At 35.1% G+C, this 21,769-nt stretch overlaps 3 protein-coding genes across 7 annotated transcripts; 2 read left to right on the top strand and 1 right to left on the bottom strand.

Annotated features, from left to right (window-relative positions):
- The first annotated feature begins 230 nt into the window (after positions 1–230).
- Positions 231–2,296, top strand: LOC147395390 (dof zinc finger protein DOF3.2-like). Of its 2 annotated transcripts, none has more exons than XM_086452546.1 (2): positions 231–413; positions 1,322–2,296. In XM_086452546.1, the coding sequence occupies exons 1-2, from the start codon at positions 366–368 to the stop codon at positions 2,126–2,128; spliced, it is 855 nt and encodes a 284-aa protein (XP_086308672.1). In that variant the 5' UTR covers positions 231–365; the 3' UTR covers positions 2,129–2,296. The 2 variants fall into 2 exon arrangements, with proteins under 2 accessions (XP_086308672.1, XP_086308673.1); XM_086452547.1 differs by lacking the exon at positions 231–413 and adding an exon at positions 420–558.
- Positions 2,297–9,852: 7,556 nt separating this feature from the next.
- Positions 9,853–17,530, top strand: LOC147395389 (uncharacterized). Of its 4 annotated transcripts, none has more exons than XM_086452854.1 (9): positions 9,853–10,117; positions 13,324–13,533; positions 13,638–13,904; positions 14,212–14,246; positions 14,335–14,430; positions 14,871–15,021; positions 15,111–15,766; positions 15,889–16,927; positions 17,082–17,530. In XM_086452854.1, exons 1-8 carry the CDS (start codon positions 10,024–10,026, stop codon positions 16,885–16,887), a joined length of 2,508 nt encoding a protein of 835 aa, XP_086308980.1. In that variant the 5' UTR covers positions 9,853–10,023; the 3' UTR covers positions 16,888–16,927; positions 17,082–17,530. The 4 variants fall into 4 exon arrangements, with proteins under 4 accessions (XP_086308980.1, XP_086308981.1, XP_086308983.1 ...); XM_086452855.1 differs by having other exon boundaries at positions 9,854–10,117; positions 14,874–15,021; XM_086452857.1 differs by having other exon boundaries at positions 9,854–10,117; positions 15,117–15,766.
- A 918-nt stretch (positions 17,531–18,448) lies between these two features.
- LOC147395388 (small ribosomal subunit protein uS12) lies at positions 18,449–21,409 on the bottom strand. Its single transcript, XM_086452858.1, has 4 exons — positions 21,252–21,409; positions 19,153–19,308; positions 18,925–19,051; positions 18,449–18,818 (listed from the first exon to the last, which is right to left on the bottom strand). The coding sequence occupies exons 1-4, from the start codon at positions 21,254–21,256 to the stop codon at positions 18,678–18,680; spliced, it is 429 nt and encodes a 142-aa protein (XP_086308984.1). The 5' UTR covers positions 21,257–21,409; the 3' UTR covers positions 18,449–18,677.
- Positions 21,410–21,769: the final 360 nt, after the last annotated feature.

Raw genomic sequence — 21,769 nt, 5'->3', positions numbered from 1 at the left:
TTAGCACTAATTCCTAGGTTGTAATGTAGTAGAAGAGTAAGGTTTACTCGGGTGAGAGCTAGTGTGACACATTGACTTGTGGGTCCCTGATGTCGACCACTGCATGTCTGCCACTTGGAGGAAGAACATAGAAGAAGTTAATGTTTGGTGGGTCCACAACATTTAAAAAGCATTGTAGGTGTACGTAAGTACTTTGTGGTTTCGAAATACGGAAACCCACTGGACACCCATAGAAAAAAATGATTGGCGTCACAGATAAATCTGTTTGATTGGTGATTCTCAACCGTTTGTTGAGGTGGGATCCACACGTAGATATAGGGACCACATCTGCCCATGAATCCGTTGTAGATCAACTCGAATTTTCCATGCTTTCTCTGCGTCCAGACCAACACATCGATCATCTCGTACGGAAAGTAATCTCTCTCTCTCTCTCTCCTAAGCTTTATTTATTTATAGCTCATCTTGTTACCTTCCTTTGTATGATTGTTTCTCTCTCTTTGGCTTCTCTCTCAAAATCTGAAAATTGCATGAATGGATCCTTCAAACACAAAGCACCAGGTTAGTAGACCTCTGTCTCTCTCTCTCTCTCTCTAACACAAATGTTTTTCTTGTTTTCTTGCTTTAATTTTGCTTTTTTTCTCTTTATGTTCACTTAAATCTCTAACACAGTACTAAGAGTCATAGTTTCTTAGTTGTTTTGAGGTTCTATCTGTATCTTGAATTTATACGAGTTTTCTTTGTTTGTTTCTTCTTCTTTAAAAAAAAAAACCAAAATATGATCTTGAAGTACTTTTTTAAAAAACTTTTGTGGGGTTTTTATGGAGTGGGTTTTCAGTCTTTTGGTGGTTTTTTGTTGATAATAGCCTTCGTTTTTTCAGTCACAAAGCACAGAAAGTTCTATAGAGTACAGCCCATAATCAAAAGATGAAAAAAAAGGAGGAAAAAAAAAAAACTAAAACAAAATGTACATTAATTAACTTGATTCACTCTGTCACTTGTGATTTTTTGACAAGGAAAATTGGAAAAAAAAAATTGAAAATTTTCAAGTGCACTAAGCACATAGAATTTAAAGAAGCCATTGGTTCTCTAATGCAATCTTGTATATCACCCCAAAATCTTAAAGCTCCTCTTGAAATTCCTCATATAATTTCATGCTTCTATTTCTTCATCTATAGAAATTAATCCAATTATACATGAACCCTTGAACCCAAATTCAGTCTCTCCTCTAAATTCTCAATAACCCATAAATTATTTTATGAAATTGCACTATCAAGTCAATTAATTTGGACTTTTTTCCTTTTGGGTGATTGTAATTTTTCAGGTCATGGCTTCACACTCACTAGCAGATGTGCTGACTTGCCCAAAACCACAAGAAGAAAAGAGACAAAGGCCTCAACCAGAAAAAGCTTTGAAATGCCCTAGATGTGATTCCACCAATACAAAGTTCTGTTACTACAACAACTACAGCCTAACACAACCAAGGTATTTCTGCAAGGCATGTAGAAGGTATTGGACCAAAGGTGGGTCCCTAAGAAATGTTCCTGTTGGTGGAGGTTGTAGGAAGAACAAGAGATCCTCATCATCAAAGAAGACACAAGATCATATTCTCTCCACCAACTCTAACCCACTACCACCCCTCCTACACTTAACCTATGGACTCCACAACCAACCAACTAGGCAGTTAGGGTTTGATGACCAGGATGCTTCAATATTGGGTAACCCTAATGCTACTACCCATTGTGATATTTTTTCAAACCCTACTACCACTACCTTTGGTACTCCTGGTTTTATTGATACACTAAGGAGTGGTTTTCTTGAACCCCAAAGTGGTTTTCATAATTTTATTTATGATTTTGGGAATGGGAACATGGGTGAGGTGGAAAGTGGTGGTGGTGAAGAGATGATGTTGCCTTACGAGGAAAGTGAACCAATAACAACAACAGCAGCAACAGTTACAACAACAATGAAACAAGAGTTTTATAATGGTAGAGATGGAGAGAATAAAGCTTTTTGGAATTTTCCATGGCAATTTGGAGAAGGCAACATGGGTAGTGTTGACTCAGGGAGAGAATGCTGGAATGGTCTTGGGTCATCTTGGCATGGACTTGTTAATAGCCCTATGATTTAGATTTTTATGTTTTGATGAAATCTCCATATCATGAGAGAGAGAGAGAGAGAGAGAGAGAGAGAGAGAGAGTTGTTTCTCTTAGAAGTTACAAGACTCAAATCTCAGTTTCATATCTTTAGAGTTGTAATAAGTTATTTTAGTTCTCTTTCTTTCATTTCTGTTCCTCAATTTTCTTTTGTCCCTCTTTATTTATTTATTATTAACTTATAAACTATTGAGATAATCGATTGGTTTTCTAGAATAGGGAATGTGGTGGATTACAATTTTTGTATCTCCACATTATACGAGAGACTCTTCTCTTACAAGATAAAACTGACTCAAACCTCAGTTTCATATATTGAGGGGTACAAGTTCTCTTTTTTATGGGGGTCTCCTTTTATTATTGATTCATAAAGCACTAATGACAACAGGCTCAAATCCCAATTTCACTTCTTGAGAGTTGTAAGATATGATATTAGTTATTTTTCTTTTCATTAATTTCTATTTTTCTTCGTCTCTTGAGAGTTGTAATAACTAATAAGTAGGAATAATGATGAATAAAGGTGGTCATGGTGCACGGCTAATGCGGCAAGTGCATAGAACCGCACATTTTTTTTCTTATGTATCTTCTGTACCCTTGCCATGTCAGTCGTGTACCAAGACCGTATGCATTCATCACGACTCAATAAGTAATTGAGCTTTCTCTCTCTTCCTTTTGATTCGGACTTTGAAGCGGATTGCCCGCTTCAAAGTTTTTTCCCTTCCTTCCGTTTTTATTTTGTTATTGTTTCTATTTTTTTTTATTGATTGAATATTAAGGTAATTTTAATATTTGTTTCCTACTAACCAAGAAAGGGAATCTGCAGAGGTTGGTGGGTACTAATATTTTCTATTTTTAAGGAGTGATTGAGGGTTGAGAGTGATATTTGAAATTATAATGGTTTTGAAGTCTTGAACACTTGAAATTTGAAAGAAGAATTTTGCAGGCATTTGGATTTGTGTTAGTGGGGGTTGGTGTTTCCAACATATTCTTCTTCATGATTGCCTCTTATTTTTAGGTAGATTCTTAAAGAATGATATATAGATATGGTGGGGTTCTGTTAAACTTATATCTTACTCATCCCAAGTGAGTGTTACAAACTTAAGAATGTAGCGAACATGGGCGCAATTTTCGGGATTGATTTTCTACTCTTTGGCAGACCAAATCGATGTTAGATTTCAGCGTGAGAGAGATCTGAATATCAATAGTTTGTTGCCTGATCTTTTGCATAGTTTTAAAACTCATTGCGTTGACTCGGTAGGATTTTCATGTGAGTGACCCATTACGCAATGGAGCCAATTGGCCGAATCAACTTAGTAAATTATCAAGTCAAAAATCCGTCAAGACAGGTCAAAAACTTGACCGTGTTATATTTGGGGTCAACAAAAAAATTAGTGTCATAAATGTTGTCACAATTGTTGTCACATGAATCCTCCTTTTATTATATATATATATATATATGGGTCGGGTTCCTGCAACACATATATAGACAACGTGTTTGTCTTATATGGGCAAAAATGTTTGGAATGGGCTGATTTTTTGTGAGGATGATCTCTGTGACGAGGGGATCATCCTGACAAAAAATCATCCCATTCCAAAACTTGTAACCCCATCAAAATTGATTTACAAAAATTGGACGGTCTATAATTTTTCAACAAAAATTGGACGGTCTAGAAATTTCATAATGAGTTGATTTTTGGCAAGGATGATCTCCTCACCACAGAGATCATCCTCACAAAAAATACATATATATATATATATATATATATATATATATATATATTATATGGGTCAGGTTCAAACGACAACCATTTCAACACACATATAGACAACGTGTTTTGTCTTATATGGGCAAAAATGTTTGGAATGGGCTGATTTTTTGTGAGGATGATCTCTGTGGTGAGGAGATCATCTTTGCCAAAAATCAGCTCATTATGAAACTTCTAGACCGTCCAATTTTTGTTGAAAAATTATAGACCGTCCAATTTTTGTAAATCAATTTTGATGGGGTTACAAGTTTTGAAATGGGATGATTTTTTGCCAGAATGATCCCCTCATCACAGAGATCATCCTCACAAAAAATCAGCCAATTCCAAACATTTTTGCCCATATAAGACAAACACGTTGTCTATATGTGTGTTGCAATGTGTGTTGCAGGAACCTGACCCTATATATATATCTATATATATATATGAGTTGTGCTAGAGTGACCTCAATGGGAGAGTGACCTCAATGGGAGACATACGAGGGACACTTTGACGTGGTGGTATGCACATATTCGTAAATGTGTTTTACTCATATCTTGGAGAAAATGCATTTATAAGCATGCACACGCCACCATGTCAAAATGTCCCCACTGAGGTCTCTTTCTATATCTAACTATCTATCTTTATATATATATATATATAATAGAGAAAGCTTTTTTTTACTATGATAGTGAGGAAAAAAAGGCTTTGCTAAGCCTCATTCACCATCAAAAGACCTTGAGATATATAAAAAAACATCGAGATTTGTGTGCAGAATGACAAATAAATATGTTACTCATCTTTACTATTATTATGAGAGAAGGCGGATTAGATAGTGGTTTAGCACCAAAATTTAGATTCCAAAAATATCCCCAACTTAACATTTAAAATTAATATAATCGAGGTCATTTTGATCAAATGGTTCGACACCAAAATTTAGATTTAAAAAATTATGCCAAATGCCAACACATCATTGGAGATACAAATTTGCTAATATTGATAAAAACATTTTTGATGTGTTTCAAAATGTTGTGTTTCATATTTAATTTGGACTGCAAAAAAATAAGGATCTCGTTCCTTGTGATCATCAAATTAATTACACTTAATTTGGATAATCTCATCCCTCGCAAAGGATGTGACATGTATTGCCCCCATCAGCATATTCAAAAATATTTACATCAAACAATAACATTGCATTACCCCTATCAACAGAGTTCTTGGGTTTGAGACTTTGAATCCCTAGTTAGGGGTCATTCTTAAGGATTTATCCTATAAATTACCTACATGTCGGGGGAAAGGATCGTCTATTGCGCATCTTTCATGTAGCTCTCGTTCTACAAATCATAGAACATCACATTGATAAAAAATAATAACTCAGTCATCTTCTACTCATGGTCTTGATGATGTGGCACACCCTCAACTGTTAACTGTGGCTGTAGGGAGCTATTACAAAGATGGGTTAAAGAGGATCTGCTCCCCAGAGAGGGGGCTGCACGTTCCCCAAAGAATAGTTGGGTGACTAAGAGGTCTGGATACCTCGATTCCCAAAAAGAAAAGTAAAAAAATAAAAAAATAGTGAAGTCACTTATTTTGTACTTTTGTTTGTTACATGATATACCTATACCTCTTTGCTGCCACCTATTGTAACCCCACTCCCGACTAATTTCAAGAAACGAATGATGGCCATAATAAGGTATGGAAACCTACCTCCACACCTACACTAGAATTCGAATTTAAAAAAGTTTTTGAGGAGATTTTTGAAATTGCATAAGGATTGAAGATTAATGCTAATTATGCATAAGAATCCGACAACAAAGATTATGAACTTGTGAAAATTGGGTGGAATTAAGTGGTTGTTCCAAGACCAAAAGAACCCAAAAAAGAAAATTGATTGATTTAAATCAAGATTGTTGACAAATGGCTATAAGTAAATGGAAGAGGATAGACATTTAGGAGAATTTTATACTCTTTAAGTATATTCATTGGGAGTATTTCTAATCCTACTAACCTGGAACTTAATCACAATATTATCACGACTCGTGTAGAGTCTTAATATTATGACTCGTCAAGTGGCATATTCAATCGATTGCTTGATATGATAAGTTCAGGCATCGGAGATTTATACTCCTCGATATACATGTTTTATGAGGAAGTGCAATTATGTATCCTGTGGGTATATATTTATAGTTCCTGAACTTGTTACATTAGGGAGTCGATTGAGTATGCCATCTGACAAGTTATATTATCACGACTCATGTAAAAAAATTATGTTTATGAAGAATGGACATAGATATTTATTTGAAATAATAGTAAGAAACGATATGGCTAAAAATGTTACGCATTAAACCATATTAGAGACGCTTCCTTCTGAATGAGCAAAGTAGGCCATTTAAATCATAGAGATGAACCATAAACTTATAACTCTTATGATCAATATGTAGACATGAGATTTTCAATTCCGAATATCTCTTCTACTTGGGTTTGGAGTTGCCACAATTCCTTTTTGTAAAAGAGTGTGAATAGTCACCTGGAATATATTTTTTTTTATAAAAGTGTCGTTTTGACATTTAATGATTATTGTACGGATAAAGTCCATTGGTCTTCATTAGATCTAGGTAAGGGGTTCATATTAGGGAGTAGGGAAGGTGCTAGGCACCCTACTCCCTCCACTATTGGTGGTAACCTCGAATTCGATTGATTTAAAAATAAAAATAAAAAGTCGAAAATATTTGATTTGTGCCTTCGAGTGATAGAGACTTTGATTTTCATTTAAGGCTTTCTTATTGAGGAATGGGGTCCTTCTATGGTTCAAACCTTTAACCAAATAAAAAAAGTGTAGACTTTTTAGTTAAGGTCTCATTTTTATAGGGAAAGAGCCCAAGGCCTTAGTCTCAAATCTTTTGTGATATGTACATAAATGTAGGAAAAATGAAAGAAATAGAAGAGAGAAAATTGGAGGGGAGAGAAGGGGGAGGGATATTATTTCTTTCTTTTTAGTCATATCCTATCTTATTTTTCTTTCTGTTTGACTTTCTTTTGGGCCTTTAAGTGATGAGCATCTTTGCCTCAATATTCAATATGTAGGATTTAATAGAGAATTGACAGAATGCGATGCTTGATTTGAGAGTGGTGTTTGACTTGAGGGTAATGCTTAACTTGAGAGTAAGTTGAGAGAGTGATTTTTTTTTTTCAAATATTGGGGGTTTAAGCATGTGGGAGATTGTGTTGAGAATAGGAAGGGGGTTTATAAGATTTTAAGAGTTACTTTTAGGGGTAAAATGGGGTGAAATGATGAAAATGGGTAGAATGGTTTGAGATTTATGAGAGGGGGTATGTGTAATTGAGAGTGATAAAATGTCATTTGTGAAAAAGGGGTGTAAATTGGTCATTTGTGATTCAAAATGAGTTGGATCCTTCAACATATTTGGGTTGAGTATTAGGTGGGACGAAAGAGATTAATGTTTGATTAAGAGAATAGGTTGTGTAAGGATTAGATGGTTAGGTTTTGAGAGGGTGAATGATGTGGTGACATGTGTCCAAAAGGTATGAAGATAGAGTATTTAAATGAGTTGATTGGAGAAAAGACGTGTAAGTTTGACTTGTGAGAATTAGTTCAAAGAAAATGACGAGAAAATAGTATGGATTGTAATAAGGGTATATGATTTTGTTAGAGAAAGGTGATGGAGGTAGATAATTGAATGAAGGGGGTGGGTTGAGGTAGTAACATGTGTTTCTTTGATGATCTTGGGTGATTAATTGTGATTTTTGGACTTGAATTGTAAATTGAACTTGGGTGGAATGGTTGGGCTTGGGATAATGGTTGGGTAGTGGGTTAAATAGGTATGGTGTTTGGGTTTTAAGTCCAATGGACTTAGGTGGTGGGTTGAGTTGAATTGGACTAGAGTTGGATTGGGTTGAGAAGTGATGATGGTGTAAAGGAGATGTGAGGTAGTTCTTTGGGCCATGGGCCATGAGAAATGGGTCCTAAGCCCTTTATTTGAAAGAAACAAAGATTAATTTTTTTCGGAGGTTTGGGCTTTGAAACCCATTCCAATTTTGTGGATTTTGGAGCATTTTGCATGGAGGACTCGTCCAAATTTGTGTGTCCACACAATACTATAAAATCAATAAAAAATATATATTTTTTTATTATAATACATTAGTTAATCTAAATTTTATTTTGTTGTATATATGAAAAAAATATTTATTTTAGAATATACTAAAAAATATTACTTATATAATCTTCAAAATTTTCTTTTTTTTCTTCTTCGAATTAATTGAATTAAGCTCTTGTTGAATGATATTCGAAACCGAATGTTGTTACTATGATCCCCAATCCATTGTAGTTGGAGGGAGACATTTGTACCATACAATTGTAATTGAATTGGGATCCATCTTTGTGTTTTATTATATAGATTAGAGTTTGTCTGTGTTGTAGGCACGAACATCATCTTTAGAATAATGAGGTAAAATAGGAAAGATAGTAAATTTAAAGGGATATAAAATTAGAAGGGTTTATTAAAAAAAATGGGATGGGACGAGAAAGGAAAAATAATTAAATTGAAGGGGACAGAGGAAAGATAATAAAGTTGGGTTGTGTGGACCTCACACATTTGTCTTAATTAAGACTGGCAATGGGTCGAGTGTGGGTCGAATAAAGTTATTTTCACATTTTTATCCAATTCTATAGCTGATTATCCATATCCGATTTTTTACTCACTTATGCTAAGGATATCCATACCCGACTATTTATCCAACTTGTTAAAGGATATCTATGTCCAACTTGTACCCAAATTTCAAGTGAATATCGAAGTTGGATATATATACCTCATTATGAAGATGATGGAAAAATCTTAAACTTGGATTATACATATATTTTCATTGTGAATTTATCATATAAAACTCAGATAAACATATATTTTGGTTAGATAGGATGTCAATCCATATATCACTTTAAAAATATTCAGATAAAAATAATTGTGGATAAATTTACTCGAATTCTTAATAGAATAACAAAATTGTACCCATATTCAAATAACTTGGATATGATGAGTCAGGTAAGTGGATATTATCCGACCCATTACTAACCCTGGTCTTAATGTTTTTATCACAAAACTATGATTGGAATGAGATGTTTATACCAAAAAACTATATCTGAGTGTTGTACTAGGGTTTAAGGTTGTATTTATCATTCTGATTTTTATCAAATAGATATTTGCCCTACAATCACATTTTTTATTTTACCCTTTTAGCCTTTTGTGGCCTCAATTAACGATTACTTTTTTAGAAAATTAGAAAAAAAAAATTTATTTAGGGTTTAAGGTTTATTTCAAGTTGAAAATAAGAGATAGTTGTCAGTTCAATTAAATAAATGCCCTTTTAAGGAAAAAAAAATCAGTTCATTTGTATGAATTTGAAAAAAACATGCGTAAAGTTAAATTCAAAAGGGTAATTATATACCCATTTTGGTATAAATAAATTCCAAAACAGATAACCCTTTTGACAAATATTCCACAAACAGGCCGGCCTGTCTGCAAAATAATCGGCCGTTTTGGAACACTACTTGTAGTCAACGGTATCTGGGCCGTTTATTATGCGGACCACCACCTCTTAGATGATCTACGTTGATGCAATCCGAGCCATCCTTATGATCATGATCAAAATTAGAACCTTGTCATAAGCGTCATCTTTCTATTATAGACTTCCAACTTTCCAATTTTCAACTACAGATCTCTGCCACGTGGACGGTAAAACATAGAGATTACAACAAGTTTCTATATGTTACCTAAAAAAGTCAGCTACTATTAGAACACCAACTTTACTAATAACACAACAATCCATATATAAACAACTTGATTTCAAAAGGATGGGTGTGTTGTTAGTAAAATTTGGTGTCGAAACCTTAAAAACTTCCCGCTCCTTCAATTTCCCCAAATTTTAAAAATAAACAGCCGTTTCGCCATCCGTTAAATAATTAATTTATTTTAAATATTTAGGTTCAAATGTCATCTTTTCTCTAACTTCTTGATCTAAAATTCGATCCGAAGATCTGAAAATTTTCAGATTCTGAGATCTTCGTTTTGTTTCGATTTGATCTTATAGATCGCATCTGCAACCAAAAAAAAAAAAAAATGGACGATACAGAGAAGAAGAATATGGATGTGGACAGGCTTCGTCTCATCGATGTCTCGTCGGAGGACGATTGCCTCATAGATTCACCTAACGGTACTTCTTTTTCTCGATTACTTTGATTTTGTTTGATTTGAAAGATTAGTGGATTTTATTAGATGCGATGCTTTAGCGATTTTATTGTTTTCGATCGATTCATCGGTTCTAGGGTTTGGGGAGTTCTTTTTGATATATAATTGTTGATTATGCTGTTCTTCTGCTTTTTATTTCTATGAAATTGTTCAGATTCATTGGTTCTAGGGTTTGGTATTTCGATGAAGTTGTTCAGATTCTTGGTTGATCTTTTTTTTTTGGTTGATTTACTTTATGTGTTTATGAATGCTGTGGGAGAAGCAAATCATAATCCCTCCAGAACTTCTCAGGTCTTCAGTGATCTTGGGAAACTGTCAAAATTTCTCTGGCGATCTACATGCCAAATACAGCAGATCAGTAGAAAATCCGAGAAATGTAATTCTTAAGTAATTTTTTTTGAGGAAAGAGCAATTATAAGAATTAATCGCAGCTTACTTCTCTATTTATTTGTTTATCAATCCTAATTCGTGGTGAGAAGTGTTGTTTGAACACCCTATTTTTCTTCAATGTGAAAAGGGGCGAAGAGAAATCTGAGGCAGCATGATGCAATTGATAGAAAATCACGAGGCCTGTACTTGAATGGGGTTGGTTGGAAATTATAATGGATGTTTTGAGTTTAGTAAATAGAAAATTACTATGCCCCAATTATAATGAACATGATTTTAAATGTAAAATAGTCACGCACCTTAAGAGTGTTGGAACTCAGATATATGAAGAGGAAAAATCTGTAAAGGAGGTTAGTAAGAATGACCGACTTATCGGTTAAAGAAGACCAAGACATGTGTTCTAGCCATCCTTAAGGTAGATTTTCTCCCTGCAAAGGTGTTTTTTTGGTGCTTCTAGGACTCATAGTGTCTACCCTTATTTAAAAGAGGTTAGTAAGAATGACCGACTCATAGTGCTTCTAAGGGGAAAAATCGGTAAAAGAGGTTAGTAAGAACGACCGACTTATCGGTTAAAGAAGAACAAGACATGCATTCTAGCCATCCTTAAGGTAGATTCTGTCTCTGCAAAGGTGTTTTTTTGGTGCTTCTAGGACTCATAGTGTCTACCCTTATGATTTAACAGTCGCACAGACCTGTTAGCAAGCATTACCAAAACCATGATCCATAGTGATCCCGTAGTGTTTGACCCTCGATTGATTGTAGAAAAATATGAAATAAGGGAGTGTATAGAGACAGAAATATGATTGTTTGTTTCTTGTCTTTTTTATTTCTCCAAAAGTGTAAATGAAAGGGAACATGAATAATTGCAAGAATTATGACTATCCTTTAGTGATTTGGAAGACATGATGTTAGAAAAGGGGAAAAAGAACATAAATCAATACAAATTAACATAAAGACTTTCCTTTGGGTATCAAAAGGCACACATTAAACAAAAAACGACAAAGGTTGTCTATCCTAGGCTTGAACTTGGTCCACCAAAATGGTTGGAGAAGTTGTTGAATTCCAATGTTCACATTGTATTTGGATCCAACAAGGCTTATTAATGTGTAACTTTGACTCGTACTCCCACTCAATATTATCTAAAATATTTCAACAACTTTACTATTGTAATATATATAAATTATATCAAGGGTATAATTGGAGTCTTGCATTGATGAATGGGTCTTGTTGACTTAATTAGCGTAAGCATATCGTTTATATAAAGTTATTCAATGAACCAACATCTTGAATTGACCAACTTTTGATGTAAAGGGAGTCGACAGCCACATACACAACTTTTCTGTTACTTTGCTGATTCGGTTGTATTCATTTCGACCATGACCTGTCTTTTGATATTCATATATTATTTAGAGAACCAATCTAAATTCTCAAAGGAAGTGGTCATACCTCCAAACTCATATAATGTTGCTTTCCTACTTGAAAGCAACCTACATACCCACAAATAGTTTTTTGGAAAAATATGAGGTCCAAAATTTGATGGCTTGCTTGAATTATCTCCGAGCTTCTGCTCTGGTGGGGAGTTGGTGGCCTTAAGGATGCTTCTAGCTCTAGTGGGGAGCTAGAAGCCCATATCCAAACAATACCAAGAAAGCTTCTAGTTCTCTGCTGGAGTAGAAAGTTCTCTTCGAAGTCAATCCAAACATCTATTTAGAATCTAACAAAATAAAATGATGTAGCAAGACATGTTGGACCCGAGCCATGGAATTGTTGGCTTTAAGACATTATTCACTCCTTACAACATGGCTCCAATGAAGCATCTCCTGGATACGAGTCCAATCTCTTGTTCAAAATTCGTCGATTTGCGAAATCAAAGAATTGCCTAGATAACTCAATTCAATTTAGTTCTAAAGCTTGATAACAAGATGTGGTATTTGTATGCCAAAAAAAATGCTTAGTCTCATTATGTTGATATGTGCCTATGGCTCCCCTTTTATCGATCCTAATGTTAATGTCAAAATAGTCCTCATTTGGATGGTCTAGACCACTTCATGTTCAAGCTAATGGTTCAAAGGCTCTTGCTTTATTCAAAGGAGATGCATGCCTTTTTTATGCCTTTTTGCTAAGGTTCAGTCCTTATGGGGTGTGTTATATATTTTCTTCTATTCTTTTGTAGTATCTTTCCATAATAATCCTTATGGTTGTAAAGTTACTCCTGTCATTACATTTAATTTACATAAAGGTCGCTAGCTATATACATTACTTATTTTATTTTTGGCTCTAATCTTTATACGTGTCTCTATCTATAAAGATCCAAACAGCTTGAGTCTTACGATGACTAGTCCCTTTGATGGGGTCTCCCTCTATGTTAGATTGAATCCCCTGCATCCGTTGGATTGCAACAAAAGCGTTTGTACAACTTCAGCTGATATATAGGAATTTCGATGGAACATGGACTCGTTAGTCACCTTTTTTCTCCACCATTTTTCCATTTTCGTATAGTGGTCTTTATGCTTTTTAGTTAGTCATAGCGAAATCATGTCTTGCTTTTTGTTTGATGAATTAAACTTTGAAGTATAAAACTATATATGTTGTATGCTCCCAAGTTATTTGCTTTGCTTTGGTGAACCTGCAGCCACAAAAATGACTTAATTGCACCAGAGTTTGTAGAGATGGTCATGTTTAGAAAGTTGTTTCCTACTGCTTTTGAATGGTTGCAGAACCATTTTTCCTTTGTAACATGCTTTTGACTGCCTATATGATTCCTGCTTGTTTTCAAATTTACAGGATTTTCAGAAAATCAAAACGATCATGACTACTTTGCATTGAAGGAGGTTGGAAATGCTCACGAAAGAGATAATCCAATGGAAACTGGTAGGCAAAAGGTACAGGAGCCTATGTTATTTGAATCCTTAGAACCAGAAAGAACAAGAAAAAATGGCAAGTGTAACTTGCGAAAAAGTTTAGCATGGGATAGTGCCTTCTTTACAAGTGCAGGTATGCTCTAAATGTACATTTAAACCCAAAATCTCACTTTATATATTTGGTACATATTGTGACTCATGAGTTAATAATCATGAGCATCTTTTCTACATGGTTAGGTGTCCTCGATCCTGAAGAGTTGTCTTTCATAAATGGGGGATTGAAGAAATCTGACATGCATGCATTGCCGGGGATTCAAGAAGATATAAGGAGATCTGCAGAGTCAAACTCTACATTAGATAGTGATAACTTGACGTTGGAAAGTCTAGAGGTCGATTTGTTTGAAGATATCAGAGCGTCCATCCAAAGGTCCAGTAAAGCAACCAATGTGGCTTCTTCTAGTAATAAAGCTGGATCAGGAGAATCGGGCATGCGAAGTCTTCTCTGTAAGTATATTGCTACTTAAATGCCCACTTTAGGTAAAAGAATGAAAGCAGTTGCCTTCCCTTCCATTATAACATATGGTGTGAATTAAGCATGGCCAGGCTTCAGTAAGGAGATACACAAACTGACTTGTGTGGTTAATTATTATGAACTAACTATAGGGTTCTTTCTGAATCCACTCCTGTTTATCTGCTGAATTGTACTTAGTGGTAATTTGTGATTATTGGTCAGTCAAATGTACTTTGCAATTTTGTTGTATGCATCTAGTAGTCGATTTTTATATATTATAAATGATGATTCTTCTTTCAGCTTCAAGGACGATGGAGCTCGCTTCTCGAAATAAGGTGAGATCTCTTGACGACAAATCATTCATGGACACTGTTTTGGTATTTCTTGAAGAATGTCTGAAGTTCTCTTCTCCAAAAATCTCAGATGAAGCCCATGGTTGCTACCAAGAGACAAAGTCTTAATATGCACGCCTCAGATAATACCAAAAAGGAGCCTCTTGTTCGTCCCGAAGCTGTACAGGCATGTAATTAATAAATTACCAAAAAATAATCTTTCCTTATAGTTATACCATGCACATGTCTCATATCTGGACCGTTCAGACTGGACTGGCTGGCATCCAATTCATAATATGATAATTTTGACAGTGGCCCATCTGAGTAGTGGGTAAGATAGGTATAGTCCTGATCGATGCATGGGGGGTAGTGCTCTTAATTGTCAAAGTGTCAGGATCCAGAACGGTGGTGTCTACATGGTGTGTTTTGGTAGGAGTTTAAGACACATTGGGCTCCTAACCAAGCCGTTTTTCTATATGGCTGCAGCCCAACGTGTTTGTTTTCCAATCAATATGTGCCACGTAGACACTTTTCTGGAGTGCGACCCATTGGCAAAATGTAATGGACAAAAGTTTACAGCTTTTTATATTGTAACACTAACATCATTTAATTGTTGATTGAATAAAGAAGGCTGGTAGACATGGAGTGCGGAATCCTATGTCACTCAAGCCACCAAAAATATTGGGCAGGTCTAATCCCATCTCAGCAGTACCAACCAAGAGGTCATCTTTGGGTGCAAACCGTGTCAAAATCGAAAAAACTACAAAAACTGCCACAGGTTAGAAGTGTTCCCACAATTTCTCTTGTACATACAAGAAGTTTTTAAGTTGTCTTTTTTACTTAAATTCACTAAAACTTAATGTGAAGTTTCAGGCAGGAGGGAACATTTGGTGGTTTCTAAGAAACCTAGTTTGGTTGTTTCAAGTGAGAACCTTAAGTCTACACCTTCCCCAAAATCTTCTTCTTCTTATACTTCAGGATCTGCTGTGTCCGCTACCAATAGCACTTCCTCTAACTCTACTGGAAAATCTCCCTTGAAGTTTTCTAGAAACAAAACTGATTCTAAAAATGTTCATCTGGCTTCTGGTTCAATCCTCAAAACTCCCCTACGGATCTCACCACAAAATAAAATTGAGTCTGGAAATTCTCGTATTTCGGCATATTTAATGTCCATGCCCAAACTCACTTCAAGCATATCACCCGTTAGCTCTATTGACGGCTGGTCTTCAGAATCATCTTCATCAACTTCTACTGTCAACCAACGTTCTATTAGTTCAAAGACAAGCCTTGATATTAGTTCTCCTCGTAAAGGATTCTCTTTAGAAAGAGATTCCCCTCAGACATCAAATTTCCAACCCTCTGTCAAACATGATACTCAGGAAACAAAGTTGCCTGGCCAATGTTCCAGGAAAGCTTCTTTGGGATCCGGTATACCTTCTCATCCTGCATCTACAAATGTTTCTAGAAGCTTTAAACCTTCGGGTCTTAGAATGCCATCGCCAAAGATTGGATTTTTTGATGCGGTTAGTTTTATTTTTATTATATTCTGCATATAAATGTCAATTTTCTTACTAGCCCTTTTTTTTTTTTAGTAATTTTGAATATTAGCTTTGTAAGGCAAGTATTATATTTGTTTGATTTTCAGCAGAAAAATGTGGTAGATACTACTCCCAGTGTTGGTTTGCAATTTCATCCTGGAGTACCAAGTGGTTTACCTAAGAACAGGCCTGGAATTTGTAACCTTAATGGTGTAACCATTAAAGCAAATCCCGGTAAACCTGCAAGAACTGTAATTGGGACTAGTAGCGTAAAATTCGATTCTCACCAGGTTGGGGTGCCACATTCTACTTTGAGAATGAGACCTACCTCTCCTGCACCCCCTCAAGAACGGTCAAATGCTCCACCAAAGGTATCTTCCACTTCAAGGACAAGAGAAAATCATCCGGTCATAGCTTCAAAAATTCAGAATGGTGCGTCTCTTGGAACGAAAAGGGAAGCAAGAAAAGTGACTATTGAGAATGTTAGTCAAGATGCTCTCACGATTAACTTGGGTACTAAAGAGGAGAATCTGGTCCATAAAGAGACTATCGAGATCACTCCCACCGAAGATGGAGATCTTATTTCTGGTACAAGTACCGATTGTAATCATGACAACATAAACACATCCAATAATTCCGGTGAAAAGCCCATACGTGTTGGCCATCTAGAGAATGATATTCATTCGCATCAGAAAAGCAATGAAAAAAAAAATTCGTTCGGTTTTGAGAATCAGGTTGATGGTTTGAGCAGACTTGTGGGTTCCATAGATCTCAACATGGAAGAACTAATTCGGAAGAAGGGTTCCTCTCTTCCTCAGTTTGATGTCAGTAATGTAGATAATTCTGGTGATTTAAACTTAGCACTTTCCAACTCTAGGGAACTTGTTCATGTCTGTAAGGAGGATTTACCAGAGATCTCAACAAGGCCTACTCCACTCTCTCTTTCCCCAATTAGCACGGACATTATGCCTAACACGAGGACTCCTTTGGCAGTCAAGCTTTCTTTTTTAAATAGGAGTGGGTCCTTCGAGTTGGCATCAGAATCATCGATGGAGAAGGTATCTGTATCTCCTTTTGTCGAAGGGGTGCAGAAAGACGTCAGTTGAGTTAGTGTTGTACCAGTTTCGGAGCAGTTGTTTTTTGAAGGTAAATCAATTTTGAGTATCTTGATATTTGTCTCCGGACAGCTACATTGATTTTTATTTTTTTTAAATTTTTTCTGTTTTCTTACTGTTGATTGTCAAATATGACTGTAAGATGCTGTGGATCAAAGAATAATAGATACTAATTTGTTTTGCAGGGTTTATGTTCATCAACAACAATAACAATCAGGAAAAGCCGTTAACATGTAGGACATGAAGAAGAATGCGGTGCAACAAGAGTATGTGTTTTTTTTTTTTGGTTACAAAAAGGAAAAATTGTTGTAGTTTTTACTTCTCAAACAAAAAAATGGGTTAAATTGGTGTGGCTGCATGGGTGATACTGATCCATACAAAATTCTATATGGTTCATTAGGAGCTCTTGTAATTTACATTAGGGTCTATGTTTTTGCATGAAAATTGGTTAGAAATTGATTTTCCTTGGAAAATATAATTTTCAGGTGTATGCATTTCCCTTGGAATGCATTTTTCAACATGATTTTCCACCCCCATCCCCTGGCAAAATGATTTTTCCACCAATTAAGCCTGGGATGAATTTACATGGGTGGCCAACGAGATGGTTTGAATAAAAGACCTTTATTTTTTGTTTTGTAGGGAGGCCTTGACCATTATGCTCAACACTCGGCCGTTATTTAGTAATTTATAATAGTTGCAGTGACAATTTAATGAATTTAACTTTATGCCCTTGAGTTAGAGTATACGTGCTTTTTTTTGTTTTTTTATCGGTAAAAGAAAAAAAAAATAGTATGTAGGTTTGTGAATATGGAAATAGGAAATTGACCATACAAAATATTAAAAACACGGCCGCTTTATTAATTATTTGCAAAATACTCACCATTTTCTTAGACTGCAGCGAAAAAATATAAGACTCTCAGACAGAATTAATTGGGGGAACGGGATTCATTCAGTATACCCTTTAAATCTTTGGTGGATGGTTAGCATTAGGGGTGTCAATGCATAATTTAAATATTAATTTGTGTTCAAATGATTGGATATCAAGTTTCGGATTTGGATAGTTTTTTAATATAAATAACTGATTTTCGGATACTAATGAGTAATGCACCTTACATATCATAAAAGATAGTTTTTATTTTAAATCTTTCTTCCGCTTTCACGACTCTTAAGACTTAAGATAGTTTTTATTTTAAATCTTTCTTCCGCTTTCACGACTCTTAAGACTTAGGGCTTTGAAGTTGGTATCAGGCCATCGAGGCAATCCGATTGAATCTCTCTCTCTCTTCTTCAACCTCCAGCCAGAAAACCATTGTTTTAGCCCTAACTTGCTTCAAATTTCATCAATTTTTACAAATTCTTATCACTGATAGATCAAACTCGATAGAACCAATCAACATTATTCGGGTCACCAAGACTGAGATGCCAGTGGACCTTGTATTGGATCTTGGCCTGAGATTTAGACCCATGGATCAACTTAAAGACAAGATTCTGGCTATTACCCAGATCGCTTCTTCAAGCCCCAAAAAAGGCCAATAAGACTTAAAGAACTACATCGGAAAAGACATCATTTCTCCTTTGAACCACAATTCAAATATCTGATAAGTTGACGAAGAAGCATTTGATCTAGTTCTTTGCATTAAAAGACAAAATTCCTAGGCTTCAGATAATAGTTGGGAACAAAAAACAGTAGATAAAATTCACTCTAACTGGACTTTCAAACGTATATCGTCAAATCAAGCATCTAAAACTGACAATGGGGCAAACAAACTCCACACCCTAAACTAAGACCTTGGCTTCTCCTTCTTCTCTTTGAAGAGAGCCAAAAGAGACACACCAGATACCTTCACAACCTTGAACCTGACTCCGGGAATATCTCCAACAGCATGCCCCTTACGTCCAAACCCAGCAATCAAAACCTCATCCTGCACAAACAAACCCACACATTGTACTCAAGATCAACAAAACTAATGGGATGCATCCATTACTAGTGAAGGCTGAACTTTGCCGTAGTTTTTATATAAGACTTACATTTTCTTCTATGTAGTTTAAGCAACCATCATTGGGTACAAAGGCAGCAATCTTCTTCCCATTCTTAATCAGCTGAACTCTAGCACATTTTCGAATAGCAGAGTTAGGCTGCTTAGCTTCAATCCCACTGTGGAAAGCAATAAAACCCTATGTTAGGCTTCATGTTCAAAGTTATGATAGTGGAAGAAAAAGGAGTTGAAAGAAAAAGGGTACTAAAATCGGTCTTACATCTTCTCAAGAACAATTCCTTTTGCATGAGAAGAACCAGCAAAAGGCTTCTTCCACTCATTGCCAAGGTGGGATTTTTTGTATGATTTGTCAGCCCACCTTTGCCTTCTACGGTGGGACTTCAGCTTGCGACCAGCTCCCATTCCACGTGTCTTCCTGTATAACAACCACACTATTGGTCAGCAACCCATTTTAATCCAAAAGGGAAAATATCACACCAGTCGAACAATTGCGCAAAGGAAACATGCACTTTCCAAGTTAGGAATTAAAACATTTCTGCCAAAGAACATTTACATCAAAAAGCTTGGTTGATGGAAGTTCAATTTTTACTACACAACTCAGATTAGAACTGATCATTATCAAACACTTGTCTCAGAACTTTGGGGTGAATCCAGTTCCTCAATTCAATTCTGTCTAATGCCCATGTTACAAGAAACAGTAAAATATCTTCTCTGGGGTGAAAAAAAAGGTAATTCCTAGCACCCCTTTTGTTGCTTCCATTAGTTTGGATTTATTGAAATCACTAGAGATGTCAAAAACCAACAACAAAATTCCTCCAAACCATCTTCTTGCTATCTCTAGGATTAAAAATATTTCTTAAGTATACATTTCCCACAAATAAAATTTAAACCATACACAAATAGTAAGAAAGTTATGGACTGGAACTGGAAGGAAGTTCAATCTTCAACGTGAAGTTCAACAGTGAAAAAGAATAGAACCCTTTTTCTTAATTCAAATGAAAATTACTGAGACTTGAAAAGAGGAGCAGAAGACACTAAACAGTGTAAATTAAACCCCAACTACTCATGTCAGCATATTATTTGGCTTGTTCATAAAACCCCTTTAGTTGTCTTCTCAAGTCTTGAATTACTGTCATCAATAAAGATATTTACAATCTACTTCACATCTTTAAAATTTATAATATTTCAGAATAATGGAATTTAAGAATAAATATTCTTAGAGCTCGTTCTATCTCATATAAAATTGAAAAGTGAGCTAATCAGAACAAATACTCCAACTTAAGGAACCTGAATTAATAAACTTCCACAAACATAATAACATATATTGAGTAGTGCATAGTAACCAATTTCGGATTCAGCAATTAACTGGCAAAGGTTCACTTTGGTTAATTCGGACAAGTTTGGGAAAGAGATTGTCAGAATTTGGGAAAATTCCGGGGATTATACAGATGAAGTTTTTGGGGTTCTCTTACCAAAATCCATCCTCCTCAACCACTCCAAAACATATCTTGTTCTTGAGATTTAAAGGTTATAAAGAATGTGAAACTTTGAGGTTGGCTAGGAAAAAATTACCCTATCCAGGGATTGACAATTAATTAATCAAATCACCAATTTAATCGGTTGGTTCCTTGTTCACTGAATTTTTCCGATTTTTTTTAATGATTTAAGTTCACCTAATTTAGATAATGGGAAATCCATACTCACCCTTATAAAAATAGATTTTCCTTCTAAAAAATCCGAACATGAATTTAACACTTTGTTTGGGTTGAGAGAAGAGAAACTCAGTTTCTCACCACAATGTTTGGATTGACAAGGGAGAAATTGGGGCAAATTTGGAATTTTAAAATGTCTTAAAAGTGATCTAGGGGCAGAGTTAGAATTATAAAATATTTTAAAAGGGTTTCTCTCCACTTTTAGAGAGAGAAAATTAACCATTCTTCTCTTCACTCCTCTCCCCCACTTAACAATCCAAACAAGAGAAACAGAGAGAAACTCATTTATTTTTTCTTCTCTTCTCTCCATTTCTCTCAATCCAAAAAAGACTGTAAAGGGTGCTCCGACATGAAAAACAAGAGGTTCCCAAATCATTTTTCCATGTATATTATATAAGAACCAAAGATCTAAACAATGAGAAGCAATTAAATGGATCGAAGATCGATAATATTTAAAAAATTTAAAAAAATATATGAATCCAATCAAGATGCTCTTAACAAATCTTATCTCAGTTTTCAACAAGAAAATGTGTTTAAGAACCCTAGATTTGAATCTAACAAACTCAAGCAACACATCAGATCTTAACTACTAAAACACTAGAATCCGATTCAAAAACTGAATAAATATTGAGATGTTTGAAGATACCCCATGGTGATTGTGACGAGAAATTCCTCGACTGCAACAACGCTGGATAGCTCTGAAGACGAAGAATGCGATCGAAAACCCTACGCCACCGAAAGAAAACCCTAACTCCGCCTCATCTTATATAGTTCACATGTATATCATCTTCTGGTCGAATTACTAGATAGGCCTCAAAACTAAGTACTATTTACTTGTTCACCCTTAAAGTTAGAAAATTCTAGTAGACCCTTACTTTTTAAAAAACTACAAATTCTTCCTCTAACAAGTTAAGTATGAAATAAAAGGATAATTATGTTACACAAAGGTCAAGGAATTAATTTAAAAATGCTAATAAAATATTAATTTAAAAAAAAAACAAAAAAAAAAAGGACTCTAATTATAATTGGATTAGCCGATGAGGTTAAAATAAATACAAATGATAACTATAATAAATAAATAATCCCATAAATTTTATTTTGATATGTTTGAATATTATATATCTTCTAAAAAATATTTTTTTTTAATGGTCTAAAATATGCAAC

The sequence above is a fragment of the Akebia trifoliata genome, chromosome 8, assembly GCF_017979445.1.
Source record: "Akebia trifoliata isolate Shusen 1 chromosome 8, ASM1797944v1, whole genome shotgun sequence".
NCBI classification, from domain to species: Eukaryota; Viridiplantae; Streptophyta; class Magnoliopsida; order Ranunculales; family Lardizabalaceae; genus Akebia; species Akebia trifoliata.
The sequence above is the reverse complement of the archived record's forward strand: the minus strand, read 5'-3'. Positions and strand labels throughout refer to the sequence as shown.

What these genes read in the sequence shown, in the direction of transcription:
- LOC147395390 (XM_086452546.1), top strand. Translation starts at nt 366, where the DNA reads ATGCTTTCTCTGCGTCCAGACCAACACATCGATCATCTCGTACGGAAA. An exon ending in TCGATCATCTCGTACGGAAA is followed by an intron (nt 414 to 1,321) that starts GTAATCTCTCTC and finishes GTAATTTTTCAG; the next exon opens with GTCATGGCTTCACACTCACT.
- LOC147395389 (XM_086452854.1), top strand. Translation starts at nt 10,024, where the DNA reads ATGGACGATACAGAGAAGAAGAATATGGATGTGGACAGGCTTCGTCTC. An exon ending in TTCGTCCCGAAGCTGTACAG is followed by an intron (nt 14,431 to 14,870) that starts GCATGTAATTAA and finishes GATTGAATAAAG; the next exon opens with AAGGCTGGTAGACATGGAGT. An exon ending in AACTACAAAAACTGCCACAG is followed by an intron (nt 15,022 to 15,110) that starts GTTAGAAGTGTT and finishes CTTAATGTGAAG; the next exon opens with TTTCAGGCAGGAGGGAACAT.
- LOC147395388 (XM_086452858.1), bottom strand. An exon ending in GGAATTGTTCTTGAGAAGAT is followed by an intron (nt 19,052 to 19,152) that starts GTAAGACCGATT and finishes TGCTTTCCACAG; the next exon opens with TGGGATTGAAGCTAAGCAGC. An exon ending in TAAACTACATAGAAGAAAAT is followed by an intron (nt 18,819 to 18,924) that starts GTAAGTCTTATA and finishes TTGTTTGTGCAG; the next exon opens with GATGAGGTTTTGATTGCTGG.